The 13,911-nt window shown below is 44.1% G+C and overlaps 1 protein-coding gene across 4 annotated transcripts in view; it reads left to right on the forward strand.

Moving 5' to 3' along the window:
• The window catches only part of STON2 (stonin 2), a 124,918-nt gene that overhangs the window by 68,283 nt on the left and 42,724 nt on the right, over positions 1 to 13,911 (forward strand). For 3 of the 4 annotated variants that reach the window (XM_036429830.2, XM_036429820.2, XM_036429848.2), the window contains one exon: positions 8,227 to 8,397. The exons of the other annotated variant lie outside the window; for it this stretch is intronic. In XM_036429830.2, coding sequence (XP_036285723.1) covers positions 8,227 to 8,397 — 171 coding nt within the window. The remainder of the gene's footprint in view (positions 1 to 8,226; positions 8,398 to 13,911) is intronic. 4 annotated transcript variants of the gene reach the window in all.

Below are 13,911 nucleotides of genomic sequence, written 5' to 3' on the forward strand. Positions count from 1 at the left end.
TGGGAGAGAAATGGCTAGGAACTAGCCATTTTGCTTGAGCTTTCTCTCTCTCTCCTCCCTTGCATTCATGTTGAACTGTAGTCATGCAGAAAGTCTGTGCTGAGTCAACAAGACATGAATCCAATCCTAGCTCTGTCTTTTCGAGGCAGTTTTCCCACCATAGAAATAGGGCTAGTACTACCTGGTAGAGCCTCTGAGTAGAAAAAAATAGAAGAGCAGCTATAAAGAAGTTAGCACAGTGTCTGACATTGTCTATCCACATTTCCAAAGATGTATGTGGTCAAATTCCCCTTGTTGCTTCCAGTATATCCAAAGCACCCGTGGCAGCCAGGCAGGGACAATGGAATTCTAGAAGTCACCCAGAAAGCTTTCGTTTGCTCCAGCCTCAAGGTGGCATACACCTGCCGGCCGCAGCATGCACATATCTGCTCCCAGGTGCCGGTGCCTCCCCATGGATCTTGGCTGCATGTTCAAGCTTTGCCCTGCTGTCTTGGTGGTGCCATTTCAGGGTGAACCAATAGGAAATAATGAAGCAGACCCTTAATCATCGTCTCTTCTGCTTCCTTCCTTGCCCTAAGATAACCATTAGGCAGCTTGTTATGGCTTGCTTTCCAGAAAGGTGGAGAGAGGTACATTGCATAGTTCTGCCTGTAAGGCCATCTTGGGGCAGGGTGGGTTTTTGAACGGAGGCTAACAGATGGTGTGAAAGGAGGCAATTCCTGCCCTGGGGGAGCTAATTTGGGAAAATAAAACCAGCATACCTGAAATAATTAGGCACCAGTCACTTCCTAGTGGCCCATTGTTGGAGTGCAGTGTAGGCGAAGATAAATGAGAGGGCGGGCACAGTCTCCCTAGGTACCTAGTGCCATGGTGAGCAATGTTGTTAGTCTAAAATAAGTGCAATTTAGGGCAGATCTGGCTCCCTGGGCCTTCAGAGTGCCCCACACCAGTGCACACTGTGACCTTGAACTATTGTCTGTCCCCTGTCCCTGGGCAGCAGGCACTGAAGTAGAAAATAAACAAACAAACAAACAAATAAATACATGTGGCAGCTTTCCCCACATCTTTAAAAAAAAAATTATCAGAGTTTTAATTTTAAGTATTCCAGTATAAAACATTATTAGAACATTAAAAGACATTTTAAGAAGGAAAAGTAAAAGTTATATGTCTAATCCCATATCGCTGACACACTTAATTTATCAAAGATGATAGCTCATTCTTAGTCTCTCCAGTGTCCAGCCCAGTGCCTGGTACCCAAAAAGGGTTCCATGAGTGTGAGGCCAACACCACTTTTTATTACTGTTAGAATTTGTTACTGATAGAAATATCCAGACACTGGCTTTATAAAGGGTGCCACACCAGCAGCTCTTTTAAAAATATTTTTTTATTGATTTATTTTTACAGAGAGAAAGGGACAGGGAAAGAGTTAGAAACATTGATGAGAGAGACACATCAACCAGCTGCCTCCTGCACACTCCCTACTGAGGATGTGCCCACAACCAAGGTTATATGCTCTTGACCGAATCGAACCTGGGACCCTTCAGTCTGTAGACCGACACTCTTAGGGCACACTAGCAGCTCTTGTATCCCAGTTCTCTGCTGCATTATTGCACTGACTTCTCAGTGGGGGGGAGGGGGGAGAGGCTCAGTATGGTTAGGCAACTAGGGGACTGCTTAGAAGCTTCTCCAGTAGACCACTGAGCCTTCCAGAGACACAATAAGGATGGAGAGATGGGTGCCCATCATGGATTGCTTTCCACACTGTGCCTGGAGGGTGTTCAAGTTTCTCCTTTACCCCCATGGAAGAGGATGTTAAAGTGTCATCCTGCCCCCCCCCCCCCCCCCCCCAATCCCTGCCACATTCCACAGAGATCTCACTTCAAAGGTATCGGTGCCAAACAAGTCTGAACCTTCTGCTTCCCTGCTTTTCAGGTGAAGCAGGCTTTCCTGCTGGTACTTGCACAGCTTTGAAGAGTCAGTCCCAGGCCTAGCTGATGTCAGACAGATGAAAGCTGATTCAGCTTCTCCTGTCTAGGTTTCCCTCCTCCTTTCCTCTTTCCCACCAAACAGGTGAGCTGCAGGAAGGCTGATTGGTCCATACCTCTGCTCTGGGTTCACTGGATACTTCAGTTACCGGGGGCTGTTGTAACATGTTCCACAAACTGGGTGGCCTGAGACAAAAGAAATGGATTCTCTCATAGCTTTGGAGGCTAGAATCCATCCCTTCCTCTTCTAGGGATTTACTGGCAATCCATGGCATCTCTTGGTTTATGGCAGCACAATTCCAATCTCTGACTCCATTTTCACTCTTGTCTTCTTCTCTGTGTATCTGTGCCTCCCTGTCCCTTCTTCCAAGGACACAAGGGGTTGGATTTAGAGCTCACCCTGATTCAGTATGACCCCATCTGAACTACAGTGCATTTGCAAAGACTCCAAAAAAAGGTCATAGTCATAGGCTCTGATAAGAACGTCAGCCTATTTTTGGGGGGGGGGGGGGATAGCTCAACCCACTGCAGTAGGTGAGCCCTGAATGTACCTCAGGCCATGTCAAATGTAATAACAGCACTGATTTAGTTTTCTTTTGGAGAAGATGGATGTGTTCTCAGGTCTCTGGTGATGTAATTGAGTTGATCCTGCGTCCCCAACTTGCCCTAATCCTGCGGGTTACCAACAGTACTGTTTTCAAAATAGCTAATTAACTTGGGAGCAAATAATGAGCTTTTTCATCCAACAGACTGACGTATTTCAGAGGGAAGGGGAGGGCATGAAAAGATTAGCCAAAGAACTTATATTCATATATGCATAACCCATGGACACAGACAATAGTGTGGTGAAGGCCTGGGGAGAGGGTGGGAGTGGGGTAAAGGGCATTAATGGGGGCAGGGGCAGGGAGAGAGACATCTGTAATACTTTCAACAATAAAGATGCATTTTAAAAATTATGCTAAATTTGAGGGCAAAGCTTTTAAATTTCTACTTATAATTAAGTGTAAATTCATGAGCAGATACTTAGTTTTGTTTATTTTTATATCACAGCATCTTGAAATATTAAAGCCATCATTGGCTTGGGACAATGCAAAGCTAATTGGCCCAGTGCTTATTCACCTAACATTTATTGAGCAACTGCTGTTTGCAAGGCACTGTTATAGGTAGGTATGGGAGAAACAGTGGTTGAACTTGTAGTATAATAACTACCAATTTATTGAGAATCTACTATTTTTTTTATTTTTTTTTGGACACCAAAAGATGTTCTTGGCATAATTTATCATGAGTCCTTACAAAAACCACAAGGCAAGTATTATCCCCATTTTTATAGAGAAAACTAGGGATAAAAATGCGAAAAACTTACCAAAGTCACAGAGCTCGCAAGTGACAGAATATAGAATCAAGGTTAAATGTGAATGATGTACTGTGGACCAGTCCTGCTCCATCCTTTGATTAAAGGTTTCTGAATAATGTTTCTTTGCTTTTCTCCCAGAAATCTAATGGCATAGTGGGGTTTTTGTGTGTGTGTGTGTGTGTGTGTGTGTTTTATTTTTTTTTTTAATATATTTTATTGATTTTCTACAGAGAGGAAGGGAGAGGGATAGAGAGCTAGAAATATTTATGAGAGAGAAACATCGACCAGCTGCCTCCTGCACGCCCCCCACCGGGGATGTGCCCGCAACCAATATACATGCCCTTGACCGGAATCAAACCTGGGACCTTCCAGTCCGCAGACCAACGCTCTATCCACTGAGCCAAACCGGCTTCGGCGTGTGTGTGTTTTAATGAAACCAAATCTTTTTGTATAATAGATTTTTAATGAAATATGTAGATAATAAGGAATTGATGATATATCTATCATCTATTATAACTCCTTGTGGCCAAAAACACAAATGGAAAATATATGCTTTCATTTAATGTAATGCACATGTAAAATCTTTAATCATAATAGCACTCTGATTAATAAATGGAGAAGTAATGGGAGGATATGACCATTTTCTGGTCTCTATGGAGTGATATCTAAGCACTGACTATTAGTTGGCTGCTAAGTCACAAAACTAGAGATAGTCAAGTATCAGTTGCCTCCTCAAGGAAAACCACCTATCAACTACTATTCTATTCAAAATTCAAATCTGAATTTGATCAAATCTCCAGATCTTACTATCTACACTAATAAAAGAGAAAAATGCTAATTGACCGGACCTACACCCATAGCCAATCAGAGTGAGAATGCAAATTAACCCAACAAAGATGGCAGTTAATTTGCATACACCGAGAGAGGGAGGAGTGAAGACTAAAGACAGCATAGAAGGAAGAGGGAGGAAAAGTGGAAAGCAAGGCAGCTACCAGAGGGAAAGCGTGGGCAGCAGTGTGCTCGGCCACGGCAGCTGCTTGTAGGAATCTTCCTGCAACGGACCCCTAGTGAATTCATAATAAATCATGCCATCATTAAATTGTGGATTATGGGACAGGCTGTATGACAAAAGAATCAAGTTATTAACAAATAAATTGCAAGGCAAAACTAAAGCTGGGAAAAGAAACTTTAGATGAGCAAAGGCAACATTTATCAATTAATTGCAGGATTGGTTTAAACAGAGTGCAAAAAAATTTTTTGAGGCATTTGGAGAAAATTTTCTATTGACTGGATATTAGATAAGAAGTAATTATAGTTCATTTTGGTTTTGTTTACAAGCAGAGTCCTTATCCTTTAGAGATGCATGTAGAAATGTTTATGGATACACTGGTGTGATACTGAGAATTTGCTTCAAAATATTCCCGAGTGGGTAGGGTTAGAGGTGAAACAAGGTTTGATTGAATTGCTCACTGTGGAAGCTGGTGATGTGTACCTGGAGCTTTGTTACACCTTTCTCTCACTTTTATATGCATTTGAAATTTTCCATAACCAGAAATTTGAAATTAGTTTCATAAATATGTAAACAGGATGTAGTTCATAAGGTCTAATAGAGCAAGAGGAATGGAGGAAAAGGTCTGTGTTCAAAGGGGGTTTGTGGGGAGAGAATGAGCGGGGGGAAGGAAGAGGAAGAGCAGGTAAAAACACCCACATGAAAATAAGCTGGCCCATTTCCTACTGGAACAGTGCTCTGGAACTAGTCAGTGTTCTGATGGACCTATTCTGGGAGCAGCGGCTGAGCAGGCCAAGGCTGGGATCATGAACGACAGAAATAACCTGGTTCTCTGTTAAAGCAGTTCTTGGGCTCCAGCTGGCATGTCTTGAGAGGCAGGAGCTGGTCACTACCTGCTTCTTGTGCAGTACTCTGCTGTTTATAAATAGTCCACATCCACCTTTTAGCTGAGGGAGGTGCTCTCATGCTCACTGTAGAGACGAGGACACTGGAACTCCCACCTGTGGCTTGACTGAAGCATCCATAGCAGAGCTGGGACCCTGGGCCTTCTTGTTCCGTCCCTACTCCTGGCCGCAGAAGAGCCTTTTTATCTTTTAAACATGTGCGCCATCAGAGCAGGGCTGCACTACTTATGCCAGGTGTGGACTTCTTTCTGGATGGATGGTCCTTGTGAGTATGAGAAGAAGCAGCAAATGCATTGAAATGAAGATTAGGCTAAATTAGAGGACAGGGCAGGCCCCAAATGAATAAATACTTCAGTCCCAGTTGTGTTATTCTTTAAAGCGTATTCATATATGCTTTATATGCATAAACATGCCTTAAGCAGATACATGAAAAAATTTTAACAGTGCTTATCTTTGGGGAATGGAATTGGTTGTTAGAATAGGTAGACTTTGACTTATAAGTTCAGAAAACTAAAAAAAAAAAAAAAAAAAAAAAAAAGACCACAGAAAAGGAGGGTGTCTTAGTTTTTTCAGGCTGCTATAAAAAAATACCACAGACTGGGTGGTTTATATACAGCAGAGATTTATTTTTCATAGTTAAAGAAGCTGGAAATCTGAGATCAGGGTGTGAACATGGTCAGATAGGGGTCCTCTCTCTGGTGTATCCTCACATGTGGGAGGGACCAGGCAGCTCTGTGGGATCTCTTTTATAAGGGCACTAATCCCTTTCACCAGGGCTCCATCCTCAGGCCCCACTTCTTGACACCATCACATTAGGCAGTAGGACTCCAACATATTAATTTTGGGAGAACACAAATATTCAGACCACAGCAGAGAGAATAGAACAGTAACCCATCTCTTTTAAAAATATATATATATTTTATTGATATTTTTTACAGAGAGGAAGGGAGAGGGATAAAGAGCTAGAAACATCAATGAGAGAGAAACATCAATCAGCTGACTCCTGCACACCCCCTACTGGGGATGTGCCCGCAACCACATGCCCTTGACCGGAATTGAACCTGGAACCTTACAGTCCATAGGCTAACGCTCTATCCACCGAACCAAACCAGTTTTGGCTAGTAACCCATCTCTTTAACAGTGCTTCCAAACCCAAAAGATCTCCTTCTAAGCAAAAAAGCTCTGGGGAAGGAAACATGGCACTCTGTAGGTCCCTAGCTGGGAAATTTATAATATATATTAGCATAGTAAAGATCGTGAGGAGCTACAGAAAAGAAATCTGATTGTACATTTTTTCTTACCTCTATTGTATCTATTATCCTGCAGCATTATATTCTACTAGAGGCCCAGTGCATGAAATTTGTGCACAGGTGCAGTCCCTAGGCCTGGTTGGTGAGCCTTTGGTATGGAAGGGCAGGTCCCATCTGACCTCTGGGTCCTGGGCAGCACCTGAGCCCCTGGGCCCCCATACACCCCCCTCCATCTGAGTCACAGCATCCAAGTCCCCATGTGGAGATGCAGTGAGTGCGGCCAGCCAAGCCAGTGGCGGGGGCACAGCGTGGGCCTCTGGGCTGCTCAGTGGTGCCGCAAGGAAGCTGGGTGGGCAATGCTCTCTCTCCCAGTTGGCATTGCAGACCAGCTTCTGGGCAAACATACGGGAAGCCCAATCGGCCCCTGTGAACCTGGTGGCTGCAGCCTGGCTCACCTGGAAGCCCATTGGGGCTGGCAGCACTTCCACTGCCGCCCATTGCCAATGTCTCATCACCTATGCCTGACATGTTCCGCGCCGCCCCCTGGTGGTCAGCACACGTCATAGTGAACAGTTGAACTCCAGTTCCAACTCCTGATTGAGGGGACAATTTGCATATGAGGCTTTTATTATACAGGATAGTTTATCAGTTTGCAACTGGTATACATATTTAAGAAAAGCTAACCTAGCCTTAGGTCAAATGCAAGTGAATATTTATTCAGGAATGTTGGAAGAATATTTCTTCAGGAATGTTGGAAGACTTGCCCAGGGGTATGGAGGGTCTTAGATCCAGGCAAACTGGGGCCCAGACCTTGGGTCTTCCACTCACTGGGTGGCTGAACCCTGGGCAGGTCGCCTAACCCCTGGGTCTCAGGGTGCTCACTCACAGGTGAAAGAGAAGCAATGATGCCCCCTCTTATAGGCATTTCCAGGCTTAAATGAGAGAAGAACCTGGTTCTGAGTGGTACTAAGAGGTGTTAGTTCCTCCTCCTCACTCTCCGCTCCATGGGTCCATTTCCTTCTATGATAACACTGCCATGCCTCTGTTTGCAAACACCACACTTACCGAAACAAATTACCCCAGGTCCCTCCATTGATGCAAAGCTTCATTTTAGGCTTTATCAAAGGCCAGACTATCAGGTGGCAAGCTTCTTCTTTTTTTTTTTTTTGCATTTTCAATGGGAATCCATTTCTAAACTCTTGATTTTCAGATACCTGTTTCAAGAATGTGCTTCTTAGGAAAGGCAGACAATCCTGTTCCTCTACAATTCAGAGCCTGGAAGACGGCGAAATTCACTGTCTGAATCCCATCCAGCTCTGCCCGCTCCAGGCCATTCCAAGCCCCTGCACCAAGGGAGCCCCTTTCCTGCCTTTCCCGGGCCACGTTCATGCTCGAGCACAGTGGAAACCAATTTCGGAGTTCCATCTGAAAGTGTGTATGCTGAAACATCGCCTTTTCAAAGTAACCTTTGCATTAAGCCCCGGAATCTAATTACTCAAGTGTTATTTGCCTCCCCGAAGTACCCATGCCTGTGCAGGTTGTTTAAAGTTCAGGAAGTATCAACAAAAGGAGTCAGAAGCAAGATCTCGAGCCCTGCCTCTGAGGAAGCTCCCCATCTGCGCCTTGCCTCTCCCTCCTCCTGGGTGTGCCCGCCTGCCTGGGAAGGCCAGTGAGTAACCTGCACATTTTTTTTTTTTTTTTCATCTTGGCCCTTCCCACCCAGACGAGAGGACGGAGTGGCAGACAGGCAGGCAGACGGCGGTGAGTCCTGTTCAGGCTTGCACGGAGCATACCTCCACCCGCACCCACGGCCTGGACCCCTCGCCACCCTCACCCCACTCCAGGAGCAGCCAGAGCCCGTGTGAGGGTCCAGAGGGGACCTCCACTCCCAATGGTAAGGCTGCCAGCAGAGGGACCACTTCATTCATTTTCTCTGCTTTGGGGTTTGGCTTCTCTTTTCTATTGTGTTTAGACGGGAGAGTTTCTGATGGAATTGAAGGGTTTTGTGTGGTTGATTCCTTAGTTCTCAGTCACCCCAAGACAAAGAAGTGTCTTTTCCTAGCAGGATTTATTAGAACTTGTAACCTGATAGCCTGGTCTGGAAGCCAAACTTAATGTACTAATTGCCTCTGGTTAGTACAACTTACCCTTTTGGCCCTGTAAGGGGGAAAGAAATTAAAGACTACATTGCTTATCAAATATGTTTTGAAGAAAGAAAGATGCTAAGGATTGTGGGAATTTTATGAGCACCTCTGACCAGTTGAAAAGTAGCTTAAATTGTTATCAGAGCTTTAATATAGATCACGATGACGTTTTGCCTCAAAACAAAACAAACCGAGCAAACAGAAAACCCTTTTTAAAAGATTTTCGTGTTGAATGGAAGATACCAGCGGAAGGGTTTGAGTCAAAGAGTTTAAAGATACGTTGGTCTAATTAAATATAGATGAGCATGGAAGTATTGAATTAAATCTGTGGTGCTCTGTGAAGAAAACAGATGCTCAATGTGGGATTCATGTGGGATTTAAGGGAGAAAACAGAGATCTTTGTATGGTGTGACGAGAATCCTTTGAGGGGAGGGTTGGAAGGCACATGGAGGAGGCTGGGGAGCAGGCTTGTTGTGGGGGGCTGATGCCAGGCCTTCTCCTTCAGCTGCTGTGGGTGAGAGTAATTCACAGCCATCAAGCGCTGCATTGTTAACAGGCTTCTGATTTCAATATTTATTCCAAATGCAGGCAATACAACTTACTCTAAACACAAATTATTGCCAAGAGGTTATGGTTCAATTCCCGGTCAAGGCGCATGCCCAGGTTGTGGGCTTGATCCCCGGGCGGGAGTGTGTGTGTGTGTGTGTAAATGGTGTGCAGGAGGCATCAGATAAATTATTCTCTGTCATCATAGATGTTTTATGTCTCTCTCCCTCTCCCTTCCTCTCTGAAATCAATAAAAATATTAAAAAAAAAAAAACCCACAAAACTCAAACTATTGGATTGTATGGGCAGATGAAGGAATACAACTTATTCCAAACACAGGCTAAGGAATGCATGGGCATGGCAGAAATACAGCTGCTGCCTCTGGTGCTGGCCGAGCCCAAGCTTTCATACCTGCGGAGAGCTCAAGAAGAAGGCTATGGTAATACAATACTAATTTGATACTGTACTAGTACGTAGTCCATTTGAGACGGCCTTGTTCTTTGAACAGACAAGAGGAATTATGTCCTGATGACATTAGAGGGTGAAGATGCTGAGCTAAGGGTTTTGTAGGAGAACGGTGAAGGGAGCTGCCCAAGCCAGAGGCACTCCCATGACACACGTGGAAGTTTGGCCTGTGCCCAGGTATCTCTACGAATGCAGCAGTTTCTTTCTTGGCACCGCTGTGTGGGCAACTTAAGGATTCTCTGTTAGGAGCAACCTACACTGACCCTATGTAGATTTTTAGACTAGCAAAAAACAACAGCCCTAAAAATTGGTGTATCAAGAAAAGGCAGGAAGGGCACAGGCAGGGTGCAAATCTGCTTCTTGGAGTGCATACCCCTCTCCTAAGTTTTAGGAAAGTCTAGTGTGCTTTCTTGTTGAAATCAGTAACTCTTTGTCATGGCCATTATAGTGTTTCTGTGATAATAATGCCAGTAGTCTGCTTCCTTATAGCTTAGGTTTCCCTTTGGCTAATGTAAAGCAAAGAGTGACCAATCAACCAGCTCTTTAGAAGGTGACCCAAGAATGCCATTTATTTTGTTGCCGAGTGAGCAAGAAGGGAGTGGGAACAATAATGATGATTTTATTAGAGATTCGAGGTTTACATTTGTGGCTCTTTTCAGTTACGATTGAAAATCAAATGGATGCCACTCCAACCCATGGGCGTAACAATACTAATAACCATCTGGCCCCCGGAGGCATATGCGATGTGGATACTCTGCATTGGTGTATAGAAACATCGTTATCCCTCCCAAACCCACTTCTCTCCTAGACTCAGAGCTCAGGGACAGAATCCAGTATAGAGGAGAGTGGGCAGTGTTTGCTATTTTTTAAAAGTATGTTTTTATTGATTTTAGAGAGAGAGGAAAGGAGAAGAATAGAGAGATAGAAACATCCATGAGAGAGACATCTATTGGCTGCCTCCTGCCCACGTCCTACTGGGGATTAAGCCCTAATCCTGATATGTGCCCTGACCAGGAATTGAGCCGTGAATTCCTGATTCATAGGTCGATGCTCAACCACTGAGACACAGTGGCCGGGCAGCAGTGTTTGCTATTGATGGCCTATTCTGCACAGTTTCAGAATTTCCTATGGTTTCTTCATAAACTAAACAAGTGTGGTTTCTTCTTGAATCTGGCATTTCTGAGGCATCTTCATGGTGAAGCTAGCATTCCCCCCCCCTCATCGTGTTTTCATGTACTCCTTCTGTTTAGTCTTTTAAGCAGTGACCCTACCAGGCATATTGAAAACTGGCCTTACAAATGGGAACCAAACTGGGTACTTTCAACAACCTTGCCTTTCTCCTCCCACTCTCTGTATCCCAGCCCAGCCTCCACCACTTCTCTGTCATCCTGTGTTTTCTGGAATTCATTTCTCTACCACCCCCTGCTGTCCCAGACCTCACAAGTATGTGTTTAGAGAATTGAGTGGAGCTAACCAAAAGGTCATGGTGATTTTTTTTTTTTAAAACCAGAAAGCAGCACCCTGGTTGTAGGGATGCTATAATAGCTATAGCTGTGAGTTCAGCCACCGTAGTTTTAGTGCATTTCCTAAGTGGTCACAGTTGGGGCGAGGATGAGTGAACTAGGGATATAAAGTGAAGAGGGCTTAGGCACAGCCAGTGGCTAAAGTATCATTAGCCCCAGCCTGTAATCTTCCGTGAGCTCCAGTTTCCTGCTCTTTAGGCTTTTTGTTGGTCTGGTATGTTATCTTTTTCCTGTAATATTTCTTACTACGCATCGGTACTCCTTCCTGTTGATGCCTTGGATCCTTTGGAGGATGCAGCCCTGATCCTTCGGCCACATTTCATCTGTAGGCACATCCCAAACCAGGAAGACACATCACAGAGACACTTGCCCTGAACAATCCCCATGAGGATGGCATGTCATCCACACCACCTTTAAAACCCCCGAAATAATATTAAATAGTGCTGAGCCCTGGCCAGTTTGCTCAGTGAATGGACTGTCAGACTGCAGCCCAAAGGGACCTGGGTTTGATTCCAGTCCAGGACACATACCTCGGTTGCAGGCTCCTACCTGCAGGGCCCTGGGCGGCATGCAGGAGGCAACCAATGGATGGGCTTCTCTCACATCACTGTTTCTGTCTTTCCCCCTCTCTTCCACTTTCTCTAAAAGATCAGTGAAAAAATATCCTTGGGTAGGATAATAAAAATAAGTAAATAAGTAATGAATAAAATAATGAATAAAATAGTGCTGAGACAGATTCCTTTTGCTTTAGTTTGACACCAAGATCTTGAGGATTAAGTAAGATGCTTTTGTGTGCAGGCAGTAGAAATGAGGAATAGCTGATTCAATTTCAATCTGGTGATTTTATAGTATTTGAGATTAGAGTGAAAAGTTTTGCCTACACTTAGAAACCACAGTTGGCTGCAGTTGATCTTTTTCTCCAATTATATTAGGCGTGGAATAAATTGGTTGTCAAAATGACCCCAGTGATTCCCCTCTTTGAATCTAGTTCCTTGTGATATGGCTTTGTAGCTCTTTATCAGGTAGAGTCTGGCCCAGCTGGTGTGGCTCAGTGGTTGAGCGTCGACCTGTGAACCAGAAGGTCACAGTTTGATTCCTGGTCAGGTCACATGCCTGGGTCAGAGGCTCGATTCCCCAGCAGAAGATGTGCAGGAGGCAGCCGATCAGTGATTCTCTCTTGTCACTGATGTTTCTATTATATCATTTCTCCCTCTCACTTCCTCTCTGAAATCAATTAAAACAACAATAACAAAAAGAAGCAGAGTTTGTTTCCCCAGTCCCTGAATCTGAGCGTGGCTTTGTAACTTACTTTGGCCAGTAGAATGTGCAGAAGTAAAGGTATACATTATATTGGACCCCAGCCTAGGTATTAAGAGCCCTCGAATATTTCTGTCTATTCCCTCAGAATCCAGCCCGGTCACCATACGGACACTCCTGGACTTGCTGTTTCCCAGGGACCCTTGTCACTCAGGTGACAGCAGTCTTATACCAGACAGGTGTGTGAGTGAGGCAATCCTAGACCAGCCAGTTGGCCCCACACTTGAGTGGGCCCAGCAGAGCTCAGACAGACTGATCCAGATCCACAGACTTGTGAGCATAATCAGTGCTTATCATTTTAAGCTACTTGTTTTGGAATAGTTTGTTATGCTAACAATTCATTTTAAGCTTCTTGTTTTGGAATAGTTTGTTATGCTAACAATAATTAATGGGTACATGTGGTCACCTGGAGATGATCCTTCTGTTTTCAGTTTTGTGTCTACTAATGTCATCATAAATGCTTAGCACAACTCACCATGAGACTCAGGCACTGGATGGAGAGATTCTATTGCGGGGATGCAATTCTTGTGATCATCAGCATTACTTTGAGACCTTTTAACAACCCAGACACCTGGGCCTTAGGCCAGAGTATTCAACTAAATATAGATGAGAACTAGGAATCTATAATTTAGAAAGTTCTGGTGATTGATTACTCTGGCCAGGTGATTCAGTTGGTTTAGTGTCATCCCACGCACCAAAAGGTCACAGGTTAGATTCTGGATTGGGGCACATGCCAGGTTGTAAGCTTGGGGCCATGCAGGAGGCAGTCTATTGATGTTTCTCACATCAGTATTTCCCTTTCCTTTCCTCTCTCTCTAAAACCAAAAAAAAAAGACTTTTTTTTTTTTTTTTTAAGAAAAGTAAGTTCTGGTGATTAGCTAGAAAACCAATAATCCAGTGTTTTTATCAGTCCCTTTCATTCCTAAAAGTTGTAATGATTCCAGTTCACCTTTACTTAAATAGCAACAGTGAGGTGGTTCAGAGTTCATTTCTGACTTGGTATACTTCCAGCTGCATAAGTAAACTTTGTAATCACCTTTGGGCTAAAGCACTTTGACCTGGTCCTGGATGGGAAAAATTCACAGGTGCAGATTGATGGCTGGAACTATGTATTTCTTATCATTGTGTCCCCTGGGAATTAGAGCATTTATTGATGGCCTCCATGAATAAATCTTGGGCATTGAGGACTGTATAGTCTAATGGCGGTGGTGGGAAAGGAAATCAGAGATCCATTACTAATGTGTTAAGAAAACAAAGCAAACAGTGTTTTAACCTTTAAAGTGCAGGTGGATTTTTACTATAGTAGGTCTACCAGTTAGCTGTTGCTACAAAAACGATGCTTTACAGACAACCACAAACTGTCAGTAGCATCCAATCATATGCTTTTATTAACTCCTATGCTGGCAGGTTGGT

The sequence above is a fragment of the Pipistrellus kuhlii genome, unplaced genomic scaffold (assembly GCF_014108245.1).
Source record: "Pipistrellus kuhlii isolate mPipKuh1 unplaced genomic scaffold, mPipKuh1.p scaffold_m20_p_1, whole genome shotgun sequence".
Taxonomy (NCBI): Eukaryota; Metazoa; Chordata; class Mammalia; order Chiroptera; family Vespertilionidae; genus Pipistrellus; species Pipistrellus kuhlii.